The 15,277-nt window shown below is 38.6% G+C and overlaps 1 protein-coding gene across 3 annotated transcripts in view; it reads left to right on the top strand.

Annotated features, from left to right (window-relative positions):
* The first annotated feature begins 10,725 nt into the window (after positions 1 to 10,725).
* The window catches only part of LOC114642285 (bifunctional methylenetetrahydrofolate dehydrogenase/cyclohydrolase, mitochondrial-like), a 48,560-nt gene continuing 44,008 nt past the window's right edge, over positions 10,726 to 15,277 (top strand). For all 3 annotated transcript variants that reach the window (XR_007935133.1, XM_051928315.1, XM_028791243.2), the window contains exon 1: positions 10,726 to 10,979. Coding sequence is in view for 2 of the 3 variants with exons in the window: in XM_051928315.1 (XP_051784275.1) it covers positions 10,846 to 10,979 (134 nt within the window). In the remaining variant the exon portion in view is untranslated. The remainder of the gene's footprint in view (positions 10,980 to 15,277) is intronic.

Below are 15,277 nucleotides of genomic sequence, written 5' to 3'. Positions count from 1 at the left end.
CAAATATTGCTAATGGCCCTTCTCGCCCTTGTCATTATGTTTTTGCCTTCCTGAAGGTGCGATCCATAAAGTCCATTAAAGACCCACATATCTGGGGAAAAGGATTCTCTTCCCTCTTTTCTACTCTTAAAGTTTTAAGCTGGCTGTTGGCTTTCCACTGTTTCTCTTGGATGGGGACTGTTTTGAATTTAGTTTTGTTAAGTCTGACTTGTTTGTATGGAATTTTACTTGCTTTTAATAAATTCAATAAAAAATAATTTAAAAAAGACCCACATATCTTAGAACAGTTTTTACCCAAGTGCCATTAGATAAATGAACTGTGCTCTGTGAAAACCTGATCATGTGAATTCTGACAATGTGCAATTAAGAGCAGTGTTACACAATAGTGTATACAGTATTGAAAGATTTTGTGTGTGTATACAATATATACACATATAGTATATTACACATATACTGTATATGTGAGAAGGTATGTGTATATAAAATGTTATGTTTCCCATTATTTTACACTGTTAATGTTTTATGTTCCATTTTTAGCTGCTGTTTTATTTGTTAGCAACATTGGAGATCTTCACCTACAATTGGCCCCTGAAACAACAGATGTTTGGCATGGGTGCAATGGATCTTAAACTCTGCTCTTTGCATTTTATTTTTAGATGTTGTAGTGGAAATCAAGGATTCATTGTCAGGATCTATAACACAGGGGTGGTCTTTCTCAAGTAGATGCCTGTGCTTCTAAATTAAGAATCTTTTGACAATGTGCCAGTGCTAAGTCAACAGAGTAACTTATGGTAAAACCCTTGGTAGTACCTTTAATGGCCAATCAAGATATAAGTGGAGTCACTGACAGTTAGAATTAATGGTTAAAAAGCTGTCCAACACAGAGGACAGCTTATCACAAATATCAGCACTCTTGAGCAGAGCCAAATTAAAGCACCATCTCGTGGCATGCTTAGGGAGTAAAGGCAGATGCGTGCCAGAGATAGCACAAGGATGGTCTGACATTGAGGCCACGTCCAATCTTGAGTCAGTGATAAAAGTTTCCAGAGAGAGAAAAATAATTCAGACTAGACAGAGTGTGAAAATACACAGAGAAATAAGAGAACACCTTAAAAGAATGATTAAGAAAGCAAAATGACTCCGTCGGCTTCAAATTAAAAGTAAGCCTGCAAAGGGAACGGATAGAGTGGGGAACATGCTAATGAAGAGTTAATTGAGATTCTTCAAGAAAGGTATTATCTATATGTTTGGTCCATAATTAAAACAATTTCAAAATTCTTAAACTGTAGTACTTGATTTGTTATACATGGAAAGAAGTTAGACAGGTATGGAGGAGGACCATACAGTGAGCAGAATGCAATTTCTTTCTCCAAATCTACCAAAGTCATCAGAACCTAAGGCCAATATTTTAACATGTAGAGTGTATCACACCAGAATGGCCATACCATGTTTCCTGGGGGCAGCCACCACTTTGAAATGCCTATTACACATCTTGAGCACATCATACCCTTTCAGCTTGGTCTCCTATTAGAGAGCAATTTCTGTATTTTGTGGTGTAGCAGGTCCACAGCTCACGTCAAAAAGGCCACTTTTTAAATAAATAATCACTGCACTCGCAGCTTAGAGAGGGGGCGTGTTAGTGTGGCGGAAGCAGTTCCTGGGGGAGTTCGTGATGCAGGCGGTCCTCGCTTAAGTGCACAGGTGAGGAGTTGTCCACATCCATAATTGTTCCTGGGAGCTTCTAATTGCCACATCTGATCCACGTCCCTGTGATAAATAGGAGTGCGAGGCAGCTTGGGAGGAGAAAAAAAAGATGAAAAGAAAGATGAAGAAAGAAAGATGAAAAGACAGAGGGAGGTTAAGGCAGAAGGCAGGAAGAGAGAGAGAGAGAGAAGGAGAGCGAGCGAGCAGACTTGTGGCTGTGTGCAGGCAGCTGGGAGACGAGCCCGAGTGGGGTATTTGGCCAGCACCCAAGGGCCGACGGTAGTGGTCGCTCCTGCTGAGCGCTTGTTGGGAGCAGGAGTGACCAGGAGAAGGTTGGCTCGCCACAGCGGAGGCAGCGGGAGTCGGAAATTTGGAATAAAATCCCCAGCGTGAGCGTCCTGGACGTTGGGGGAAAGGCATGTCTCGGTATGGTAGGGGCTAAACGAAGCCAGGGATCGGGAGGCCACCAGACCAGAGAAGAGAAGAAGGTCAGCTGCATGCAGGGTGACTCTACTGGTGCATAGCCTGGATGGGAGAAGCAGGGGAGTCACCAGTAAAAGAAGGCACCATGCTTTGTGTTTTTAAAGAGACTGTTTCCAGCCATTGTTTTAACTTTGTTTTTAAAGATTTTTTTTCGAATGGATTTTAACCTCCACCTTTCACTCGTTTTATTGGATTATTTATTTAAAGATTTGATGCACTGCTATTTATTTGAACACTTGTTTTGTTGGTTTTAAATAAAAGCACTTTGCACTTTTTGCACCATCCCCTTGCTATGTTGTGCCTCACTGCGTAGCTCATCGGTGACATTACCGACGGTGTCGGGTTCAAGAGCTCCCTGAAGCTGCATGGGAGCCTGGAGCAAACCCGCATCGTCACACCTTTCTACACTCAAGAAAATACAAATGGCAGGTTTTTTCACTTTGAATATAGACCCCAACATTTAAATCGGCCATTATATAGGACAGGATGTAGAAGAGGATTGCATAAAGGACAGTAAAGAAAAAACGAGGGAAAGCAGGGTGATGCCAAGTTGGGCATTCCAATTCACCAGACACCCAGGGCTTATGCATAACACCCCCAAACAATTGAAAACATCCTAAGAGAGAGAAGCCTTTGGGGAGTCGCATTACCAAACCATTACAGCAGAAATTGTCAATAGCCTCCATAGCATATTTTGGGTCATCGTAGCAAATATAGCCAATCGCGAAGGTGAGCTTAATGAGAGCTGGATGAAACAAGAAGGGATTAAGCCCAGCTTCTGATGCTTTTTTCAGGACCCAAGACAACACCTTACACACTTATGCAATTGGGATACTGAAGTTGGCGAGGAATAAAATATGGTGGCCGTTGTAAAACATATTAGGGTTTCTTCTGCCTTCCTTCAAAACAGTTTGTTGACATAATTCAAGAAATTTAGATTAAGTGGCCTCAGACTGGAAGAGCTGTGTTTCGAAATGTAGATGTAATAATATCTTTCTGAGGAGTAGTAAATTTGGTGAGATATGGAAGAGAACAGGCCATATTCTTTTAAAAACTGAATGGCATTAGAACTCTGTCCATCTCAGATATGTCCAATATTCTAGCATTATTTTTCCATTTTCTGTCTTTGAGATCTGTCAGATTTTTGTTTTAGAGGGTTACCTTGTATTACAGCATTTTAATCTGTTTTCTTGTGCTGGCCTGTACTTTTGACCAGTTTCTGTAACTCCACAGAGATCATCTTCTGCTCATCTTTAAGGTTCTTTAAGCCAAGTTAAGTAATGCTTTGTTGAAGAGTTGTACAGGATATGTACAAGGGAAGTGTGACCGTGGTGAGGAGGTGGCAGAGTTAAAGATGCTAAGATTTGCATTGGGTGTAATGAGGATGGACAGGATTAGAAATGAGTACATTAGAGGGTCGCTCAGGTTGGATGGTTGGGAGACAAAGTCAAAGAGGTGAGATTGCATTGGTTTGGACATGTGCAGAGGAGAGATGCTGGGTACATTGGGAGAAGGATGCTAAGGATAGAGCTGCCAGGCAAGAGAAAAAGAGGAAGGCCTAAGAGAAGGTTTATGGATGTAGCGAGAGGGGACGTGCAGGTGATGGGTGTAACAGAGCAAGATGCAGAAGACAGGAAGATATGGATAAAGATGCTCTGTTGTGGCAAACCCTAATGGGAGCAACCGAAAGAAAAAGAAGAAGCTTACTATATTTTGAAAAAGTCTAATCATGGTAGTTTCTCAGAACACAAAGCTGGAACAAAAGGCTGCTGAACTGAACAACCACACAGTTCATTCATTTTCTATAATACAATGCATTATCAGTATCAATGTGTGCACAAACAACATTGTATTTTGTTTGACTAAAACAATTATATATTTTTTTGTCAAATTAACTTCTTTTAGAGAACACTGGAGGGACTAGGCACTGTGCACTGGCAGAGCCACTTAATCTGCCCCTGGCATAAATGTATTTCTTGTTAAAGAATAAACCAAATGCACCTTTGTGGTGTAATGCTCAGCAACCAAGCTCAAATATTATCTTTTAGTTTTTATTTTCCTTTTTTAAAAACTTTAGAGCAGCATTACAATTTTTATTCTTTGAACTAGTATAGTGCACAGCACCTAAATTTGTTTTATTTTTTATTTTTAGCTATGGGATGAGGGAACAGCATAGATGTGGGAAAAGCTATTTTTTCTCCATTGCTTTGTTTTTTGCATGTAGATAATTTAAATCGTTCTACACTGAAAGTTAATTTTTTTGATTACCATATTTATTATTAAATTAACTTTGTTTAAGAAAATGCATCATATCCATTGTTTCTAAATTCACCAACTAGAATGTGGTCCTTTTGCTCCATGTGTGTTATGACAGTGTAGAGATAATGAAATCACATACTATATTACTTATGCAAGACTTACATTAATTTTTAAAGTACTGAATAGTTTATGATTATGTACTGCTTAGCACTTTTTTCTTTTTAGCTAGGAGTCAGATCTGGATTTATTTTCCTGGCCCCATGTATAATTTTCATGTTCTTCCACATGTGTTTTTCTTCTCACATCACAAAGGTTTGTATATTAGACTAACTTCCATCTCTAAAATGGCCTGGTATGAATGTAGCTGTGTCCCTTGGTGGGTCCTGTGATAAGATGGATCCTACCGTGCACTCAGTGCTGTCCAGATAGGTACTGTAATGAAGAAAACAAGTTCAGAATATGGATGAAAGAATAATTTATGATGAGGCTTTGTGGTATGTTTAAGTGCAGAGACTGCTCCTATCTCACTGCCATTTTAAAATTATTTTGGCATTTTCCAAATAAATACTATTTTAATATTATGAAGGCCATACAATACTATTATACTATTATGAAGGCTTACAAGATGTCTGGTACTGTGTTTCTTTTTTTGTGTTTCTTGCATATGGAATGAGATTGGGGAGGGGGGTAATGCACTAATGCTGAAAAAGACTTCTTGAACTTTTTTTTACACTTGGATAAGTACAATTCTGTTTAATTTGCTATTTCCATATCATCATATTTTTATATCAAATTATTAAAAGCAGGGGACACTTGAATAAACATTTGAGCCTACATTCTTAGCTAAAGCATTTTTCCTTCCTCTTCTGATAGACACATTTTTCCACTTATCCTAGTATTACATGAAAATCTGAAAATCTGCTACTGAGCTTTCAGAAATGGGTGCATTAAAGGAAACAGCTCTGGTCAGTATGCCAGTCTATTGCAGATAACACTCTTCCACATACAGTACACAGCAGATACTGTATTCTAAACCATATGCATTAAATGGAGCACAATAAATATACTAGTATAGTGGAAATTATAGTTCTCTGAACACATTCGTATGAAATTTGGAGTGCATAATGAGAACATTCAGAACAGATGCAGAGACCCATCAATTTAATTAGAAATTCACTGGAGGACTCCAATACAAAGACAAATTGGGAGACAAGCATCATTTCTGGGAAAAAAAAAGATGTTTTTAGAAAAGACATCCTCAACTGAAGAATTGTATTTACTATGAGTGAGAGTGCCGGTAAACGCACCAGGAAGCACTCTGCTCTTGACAGTAATAAAATAATTTATCCAGAGCTTCCCAGTTGTTTTAAAAATATTTTTGAAAAAGTTTATTTTGTGTTGGTAATATTAAGTAAGACTAACCTGCCAGAAAGCTGTAAACCTTTTATTTGTTCATTGTTAACCTTAGGCATGAGTGACTGTGAACTGGAAGGTTAAAGGATGAATTTGTAGCAGGGTCAGGGTTGCCTGCTCTGTGGTTTTCACACCAAATTGGACTATTTTAGAAAGTGTTGTTCAGGGAAAAAGTTTGATTTGGCAGTGTGCGGATTTTTGTTCTATTTCTAAAGGTTGATACTACTACAACTACAAGAGGGAACCCCCAACATTAAAAGCCGGAAAAACTTAAACGGGGAAAAATGTCAACAGTGGAAAAACTCCAAGTGGAACCCATCCCAGAAATCTACAACCTCAAAACTCCTCCCGGTTATCCACAGTGTCATTCATTTGGCTGGTCCAGAGCATCATTAGGCAGATTTTCAGCGGTCATTGAGCTGAAGAAGAGAAGAAACAGAAAGTTGCCTGTAATTCCAGTTGATATCAGTAGATGGCGATATAGCAATGTGCAAGGCACTGTGATTCAAGATGTGACAACAGGATGATAACAAGCTGATCCAGAAATGACAGGTTATGTTTAAGCAAGAAAAGACCTTGATCTTTGTTATATTTGTTTTAGCAAAATTTACTTTTATGTTTTCTTTTCACCAATTACATTGCATGCAGCAGACTTCCAATAATAAGCCCAGCATACTACATAATGAACACTCTTTTGCAAAGCACAAATACAAAATGAGTAACCTGCTCTTTGGTCCCAAGACAGGCCTTGGCTTTCCATAGACTTAAACTGATTTATTTAAAAAAAAAATAGAAAAACATTAAGGCTTTTCATTCAACACATATGGTGCTAAACAGTTTGATATTTTTCTGTGGGTGCAAATACAATTATCAAAAGAAACAAAAAAAATCCAATGCACAGGGTGTGCTTTTGGTGTGTTAGTAACAGCAAAAGAAAAAATATTTTAAAAATCTGTGAAAAACGCTGGATTGAAAGTAATGTTTTCCTATTCCTTTCATTTTCTTTATGCCAAATCAATTTCTTCTATCATTGTATTATTATGGAAAACACAAGCCTGTCTCTGCAGTGTCAACCTTGACTGTATTTAAATACAGTAGTTTACACATTTTGTTTTGTAACTTCCTTTTTTTTTCAAACACCATACAAAGCACTTTGGACTTTGGCTTAACATATGTAGTTCTGATAACCATATTTAGCATATTAGAGCCTTCAAATTATGCAATGAGACAAATTTTAAAGTTAAAACCTTACATCAAATTGTGACTTAGGTAAAAATGTAATCAGATAAGGTAAAGCTTATTCTGAACCTGAATTTTCTTAGTAACATCTCATTATCCTTTTCATTTCAAACATCACCAAGTTCCTATTAGCATTAGCATCTGCATCACCATTACTATTAATAAGGTACAGAGCGGGAGTTTTAGTGGTGACAGGTGTCAGCTTGTTCTTTTGTTCCTTCTCTCTTGACCACCTTTATGTGACATGCTTGAGGGGGAGTAAGTACAGTGCACTACGTGTTTCTGCCTTTAACATAAATGAAATGAACTCCATCAAAGAGCACTGTAGTAATATCTCTCTATTATAAAAAAAATCTTGGCAGGGAGACCAGGGAGACAAGACGTGATCTTCTTGGAAGACAATCTGACCTCCCATGAGAGACACTAACATCACGTGAGACAAGGCAGTGAGACAGAAGGGCAGCTGCTGTACAGGCTTTTAAATGATTGATGCACAGCGCGGCAACCAGAACACGCACCTTAGCAGAAGCGGCACAAAGCCAGCAGCTGATCTGTCCGCTTCTCCTTAGCATGTGTTCAGCTCCCCCCTTTCACTACACGAGCGGGAGAGACACGAAGTGGCAGGAGCATAACATGCCTCCTTGGGGGGGGGGGGGGTTGGGGGGGTTGGGGTTTGAGCGAAGTGATCGAGACCTGATACTCTCGGCACTTTGACGACACGTGAGACATTACCATTACAACCTTATGAAGCAAAACCATGAGACAGTCACTTTTGCACATCACGCCCTACTTACAATTTAAAATAAATTCATGGACATCTAACAGTTGTTGGAATGCTTTTGGCAGACACACTTCAGGTGCTCCCAGCTCTTAAAACAATGACAAGCAGAATACACAGCTCGCCAGCAGCAGCTGCAGCAAGCCAGCAGACGATCCGAGTGCATCTCCTTAGTGTGTGTTCAGCCACACGCCCCCCCCCCCCCATCACAACGCGAGCAGCGTTATATGTCCCGCGAGAAAGAGATTTAACCATGCCCGGGGCAGGAAATAAAAGACAAATATTGTTTGTACAAAAGTTTTAAAGTAAAAGTGAAAATGATGCATATGTAACAATTTCCATGAAAATAGCAATCTCTTTAAAATGTTTATCCAGAAAACCAAACCCTGGGGTGGATGAGCGAAGCGAGCAGGGGGTACTTCAATATGTAGTACTTCACAAAATACACTACAAACTAGTCTTCACAAATTAACTGTTTCAATTGGTTTTAATATTTTAGTCATATTTTTGTACCATGAGATTATTCATATTTATGTACACTTCAATAATGTATAGACTACTTTTCCTAAGTCTATTGCCAACATGTAAAAAATAGTTGGTGCAATAATATTTAATTAAAATAATTTGAAATTTAGTTTTTAAAAGCCTGTCAATCGTTTAAAGCAGGGGTAGGCAACGTCGGTCCTGGAGTGCCACAGTATGTGCAGGTTTTTGTTCCAACCCAGTTCCTTAACGAGAACTCAATTATTGCTGATGAAGCACATATTGCTTAAGTGACATTTTAATGCTTCATTTTAGTGGTCTCGCTTGTTAAGGTTCTCCAACCTTAATTGCTTATTTCAATCTTAAACTGCTGCATTCAGTGTTTCAATTGCTCCTTATTAGCAATAAGATGTAAAAGACAAAGCAGCCAGCAGTTCTCCAGCTAGCTTTTTTCCAATTACATCTGTGTGTGTTCATCATGCACTGTTTGATTTAATAAAACACTTAATAGAAAAATGTGACAGACTGAAAATGATCTGTTTTAGGCTTCAAATCATTTGGATGATATCCTTGGAAAGGAAAAAAATCTACGATATAAAAGCCTTACATTGCACAGACTAACAAGCCATAAAATTAAATAAGGTCTGAGATTGGCAATGATTGGTTTCTAATTAAGCAATTGGGTTGAATGAAAACCTGTAGCCACTGCGGCTCACCAGGACCGACATTGCCTACCCCTGTTTTACATCTTATTGCTAATAAGGAGCAATTAAAACACTGAATGCAGCAGTTTAAGATTGAAATAATCAATTAAGGTTGGAGAACCTTAACAAGCGAGACCACTAAAATGAAGCATTAAAATGTCACTTAAGCAATATGTGCTTCATCAGCAATAATTGAGTTCTCGTTAAGGAACTGGGTTGGAACAAAAACCTGCACATACTGTGGCACTCCAGGACCGACGTTGCCTACCCCTGGTTTAAAGTATGGGAACCTCAACTGGTAAATACATTGGGATAAAATGAATTAAGATTTTTATGGCCAATGAGCCATACATTCAGCTGAGATTATTTGCATTAATTACACCTTTTATTGTTTTATAACCTTTTTTCTCTAAACATCATAGGATAGACACTACTTATTATACAGTACTTCTTGAAAAAGGCTATGAAAATATACATCATGAATGATTTTGCACCTACGGCTAAAATCTTTCCCAAAATCTAAAGCAAGGGGCTCAAACCAACCCATGATTGTCCACCAGTTCATCACAAGCCAAGCAGATGCAAACTTAAACTTTCATTCTCAGTCAGTCAATCAAGTAACATTATCTTTGGGCTAAACTGGTGACCATTTCGTTATTGATGGAGGAGGACAAGTTTATATGACTATGTATAACCCTGGATATTTGCTGCCAGTCCCTATTCCAAAATCTGTTTGTGTATAAAGAAACTGTATATAACCTGTGTTTACTTGTCATTATCTAAATCAGCTTAATCCAGACCAGAGTCAAGTTGGTCGCTGGAGCCCATATCCTAGACAGCAGCAGGTGCAAGGTGGGAACAAAGTGCCAGACCATCTGTGATTACTTGAGAAATGTTATTTAGGACTCCCAGAGAATATACTGTACAGTTCATGAAATCCTGTTCTCACTTTTTGAAAGTGCTTTTTAGCCAAGAATGCCCAGAAGAACAGTGCTTGTACTGAAATAATCGCATCGTGCCCATATACATTTTCTCCAGAATTCTTATTTCAATCCCATTCACATCCCAACATCAGTCAACAAGTGCAAGTGGGTGAGCAAAGACTGCACTGTGCCCAATGCTGCTAAGACGGGCTCTGAGTCACAGCTGAATACTGGAAAAATACATTAAGAAGAAAAAAAATCTTTGAATAGTACTACAGTATATGAGGTTCTGAATACTTTTTACCTTGGACCAGTCGTACATTTTGCGTTGCACTAAACTTATTCTCTAACGGATTATGAGTAATTCGATTCAGTATTTGCATATAGGCAAATAGGCTCAAAGTGTGCTGGAAGCAGAGGTTATAATGCTGGATCGCCCATATGAGGTGATGTGTAATTACGCACTTGATACAATTATTCAAATAATACAAAGTTAATATAAACATGGTCTTTCATTAATTTGATTATCTGTCAAAAAAATATATCATTTAACTTGTGTCGCATGATGTCTTCACATTTTCGAAACTGTTATCACGACATGGGAGTATAAATGATTTGTTTATAACTATAATACTTTGTTATTTAAATACATCGATGTATAATAAAGGTGTAATAAAACGCATCGCCGTAAGGTGCTCCGTTTCGTCTTCTCCAGTCATGATGCCTTAAGACTGCACGTGCAGCTGCTCTGCCAATAAAGCTTGTTTTATCTGGAGTCTGAAATTGAGATCGCGATGCTCAGCTAGCGGCTCTTGGGGACTGCGCGTGTGACAGCCGTGCACGCAGCAGGCTCAGCATCATGGCGTCCTCTGTCCCAGTCTTATGTGCTTCATTCAAACTGTCCAGTACTCTGATGCAGCCGTGCTGCAAGGCAAAAATGCGACTTTACGGGAGGAATGCCTGTCACAGACAAATTCACCTTTCTAAACGCGGGTAAGAACGCGAATTCGGTTTTCAATATCGACCGGGTTCTCTTTGCAGAGGATGCTCCTAGTGGTAGCTCGTCACGTGTGACCGGGTTTTTTGATTTATTACTGCGGGAATATTCTTAAGAAGGTACATTTCTAATTTATTTAGCATTTGCTGCATATAGAATAACGGTGCACTGAATACGTTTAAAAAAACGAAAATGTGAAAATAAAAATGGGTTGTTGCAATTAATATTCTTATTGTAAATATAATATATACGTTATATTTGCTAATGTATTGTTTTGTTGATTGTGTATATAAAACCAGCAGAAAGATTGTAATTTTTTGCTATCAAGTCCTAACGAGTGTTAGAAAGATTGCCAGTCTTTGGCACATTGCACCAAAATGTTAACCAGAGAGCTGATCTTACCTAATTGGTGAAGGTCAAAATGTACATTCATTTTTTTTATTGAATTAATATAGCAGTATTTTTGAATTTTGCATTTTCTCAATAGTTTTGTTTTATATGAATACAGTTTAATTTTAGGCCCTTCTTCTGGTGAAAAAATGAATCAGCCAATAATTTAATGTACTAATAATACATTATTTTATGGATTGTGTTTTCTAAATAATCTGTTTTGCATAATAAAAAGCCCTAAACAGTGACAATAAACCAGACTCAGAACACCTCGACAAGGTTAATTATCATTGAAGACCTGAATATAATGTTTCCATCCTAATAAAAAGACAAATTATGAGATTTGCTTCCATCTTAAAAAATGGATGGATTATCGGGCATCAATGTTTTAAAAATCAGGGTTCCACCAAGGGTAATTCACAATAACCCATTTAAAGAGTATTTTGAAAAAAAAAATATTGCCTCTTGGTTGTATTCTTTATGTCTGGAGGCACAGCGATGCAGTGGTAAGCTTTGCTGCTTAACAGCTCTAGAAACACTGGCTCTATTCCTAGCCTGACTGTATCCTAGCAGATACCCTGGTTAAGTTAATTGTCAAATCTACATCTCCCTGGCTTGTGTGAATCTGGCTGTGTACTTGATCAGTATGTGTCCTGCTCATCTGGTGCCCCATACAGGACTAGTACCTGCCTAGTTTCCGGTGGTGCCAGATTCAGCCCCAGCTCCCATTTTCTTGTTTTGGATAATACGTGCCTAATAAATGACTCTTCATTGCAGTTTGATTGCCAGCTTACATGCAGACTACTGGAAAATATAGACGAAACATCCAGTACGCTACATAAGTGACTCTTAGGAACGTAAAGCATTGGTGCTCACATTTTGTCAGTTTCTTGTGTAGTGCATTTAATTAAAATGAATAGTTAATAGATAACTGACCCTGCAATGTATGATTTTGTAAATTACACAGTTTGGTTCAGTTCATAACTTGGTTCATGAAGAGAAAAGATTCAGTAACAGTAGCGTAGCCAGAATTTTGTTGGTAAATGGGCATACAGTATATGAAACTAGGTTGGCGAATAAAATTTCAACCATATAAGACAGTTTATAGAACTTGACCATCAGCGGCCGAACAAAGTGGATCCTCTAATAAAACCCTGTTCAGTAATTCACACAACGGAAGACATACACACACAAATTCAAAGACCCAGCTGTTGAAAATAAAAATCTATCCTTCTTGGCTATTGTAAGAAGAAAACTAAAAGTATAACCTTACAATAATGTAAAAAACAAAACAAACAAACAAAAAAAAAACACTTTTTAACTGGCATGATAGCACCCAAACTACAGACACCAGTTATAGCCTACGGTGAGCAACACTGTCAGGTCAGGTCAAGTCAGGTCAAGTCAGGTCAGGTTGGGGAGCATGCACTGTTACAGCACGTTGCCGCACCAACCACAAGACAGAACAGCTCGGGATCCTGGTTGGCAACCCTCCCGGGCAGACACCAGTCCCACCCTCCCTGAAATGGCCCTCTATCTGCCGCAGCCAGGTGTTATGTGGGCAACCCCTTGGCCTGGTTCAGCCACTTGAGTCCCCAACAATGATGATCCTGCAAACCGGATCACCCTAGGAGAATCAAACCACATGGCCATAGTGCCATAACTGACGCTCCCTCACAATTCAGGTAATGTGCCTCATTCGGGACTCCATGAGCAACAGCTCATTTAATACAAAGTCAAACCAGTGGTACCCAAGGACTCTCCGAAGAGACACAGTACCAAAGGAGTCCAGTCTTCATCTCATGTCACTGGATGGCGTCCATGTCTCGCAACCATATAGCAAAACAGGAAGCACCAGACTCTAAAGACTTGGACCTTCATCCTTTCCTGCGACCTCATGACCATGCTTTCCCAATCCGTCTACTGACTTCATAGGAAGAGTCACCAGAGACATGAATGTCACTGCCAAGGTAAGTAATCGTCTCGACAAGGTCGACACTCTCTCCATAGACAAGTGAATGTTTTTCTCTCTCTGTCTCTCTAGCTCTCGCTCAATTCAACATCCTTAAAATGCATGACCTTAACAAACAGTAGGCCTATTACTAAAACACACTAAGAGAATAAAATACATACGATGTATAAAAAGAAAAAAAACAGTCTTTTGCATGTTTTATAATTATACAGGATTTTGTTTAGTACTATAGTACACTATGAATTATGTAAACATGTATAGTTACAACATAACCCAGTTGTGGATCTCATGTTTGGCCATTATTTCACAAGTAAGCTTGATAACTTTATCAAATTTACTGGCAGAATTGTCTCCAAGTGCACTGAAACAGTCTTTAAAATCTTTGATAAGATCAATACAAATCTGTGATTAACAGAGAGGATGACTGTAAACCTTTCCTCAAGAAAAATAACAATGTCAAATAACTTGGAAAATGTGGCTAATAAAAAAACTTTTATTTTTGCTTGCATCTGCAAGTAGGGACTCAGCATCAACTTTAGTCTGACCTGTGCTGTCTGTGAATTCAGCGAGAGTTTCCAATATTGCATCAATCAGAGTTAAAACTATGTGTAATGAACCTGTGCTGTCTGTGAATTCAGCGAGAGTTTCCAATATTGCATCAATCTGAGTTAAAACTATGTGTAATGAACCAGACTTCAAGCTCCATTGGGTGTCTGCAGACCTCTCCAGTTTGAGACATGGTCTGTGATGGTGCAGTTGCTTTTGAATTTCCAAAAATCTGGCCTCTTGATTTGACTCATGAAATTATACAGACTGTTCAAAATTTCATAGAAAGTAGCCACGACAGGAGATGCCTTAGATACCGTACAAAGTACAAGGTTTAAATGGTGCCAGTTGCAATGCACGTAAATTGCTTTGGGAAAATTTTCCTTCAAAATGGTCTTAATTCCACCTCGACTACCTAATGCACAATGCAGAGTCCAGTTGTAGTGGTGTCAACATCCCCAAAATCTTTTCAGCACTGTGATTCATTGTCATGTCTCCTGTTGCAACAAACCCAAAACCCTTGTAACGAAATCCCATGCAATAAGTTCTCGTTTAGACAAATCCTTACATTCATCCACCAAAATAGCAAAATATGCGTCCGGTTGTTTGTGTAATTCTGCTTTAGTCTTTTTGACAAGAAGCAACACAGCCATTTCTAGCAGTTCATTTTGGATATCGGGGCTCATAAGAGTTGCAATTTTTGCCATATTTTCGAGCCAATTTTTAATCTCTGGATAATAATTGCATATGAATTTTAAAATTTCCAGAAAGTTGCCCTTATTAACAGCCTCCTCATTCTTGCGGCACTCACACAATGGTGTATCCTGCTTGCCATTCAAAAGAAAAATGTGCATTAATACTTTGATGTGTGCTGAATTCTTTTCAATAAAAGTTCTCTGCCTGTGCATCCCTATTCAGGATATTTCTTCGTCCCGACTGGTGGCTTTCTCTAAAGGCCTGTACTTTGACCACCACAGATCAATGTGCTTTCCTAGATTCATGTTTAGAACATAACTGGCTCATGCATTTCCAGTCATTAAAACCAGTCTTGGTGAACTCATTGTCCTGGTTGATGTCAGGGAAATGGCAGCATGTTTGGCAAAACACTGAATTTCTAGACATGCTGTAATTGATCCATTTAAATCTTTCATATCATAACAAGGAACAAACTTCTTTCTCTCTTATTTTTGTAGTTGGGAATGTTTGCAATCTAGGTTGAGAAGGTGGCTCATCTATCATTGATAGATCTGTTGAGGTGAGTGGAGAAGAAGCACTAGCCTGTCACGTGTCTGAATTGGCAGGGACTGCATTTTTGAGTAGACAGAGAAGGCACAGTTTTAGTTTTGTCAACAGAGGCTTGCTTGTCATCTTCAGATGTGTCATCTT

This window comes from Erpetoichthys calabaricus, chromosome 5 (assembly GCF_900747795.2).
Source record: "Erpetoichthys calabaricus chromosome 5, fErpCal1.3, whole genome shotgun sequence".
NCBI lineage: Eukaryota > Metazoa > Chordata > Cladistia > Polypteriformes > Polypteridae > Erpetoichthys > Erpetoichthys calabaricus.
The sequence above is the reverse complement of the archived record's forward strand: the minus strand, read 5'-3'. Positions and strand labels throughout refer to the sequence as shown.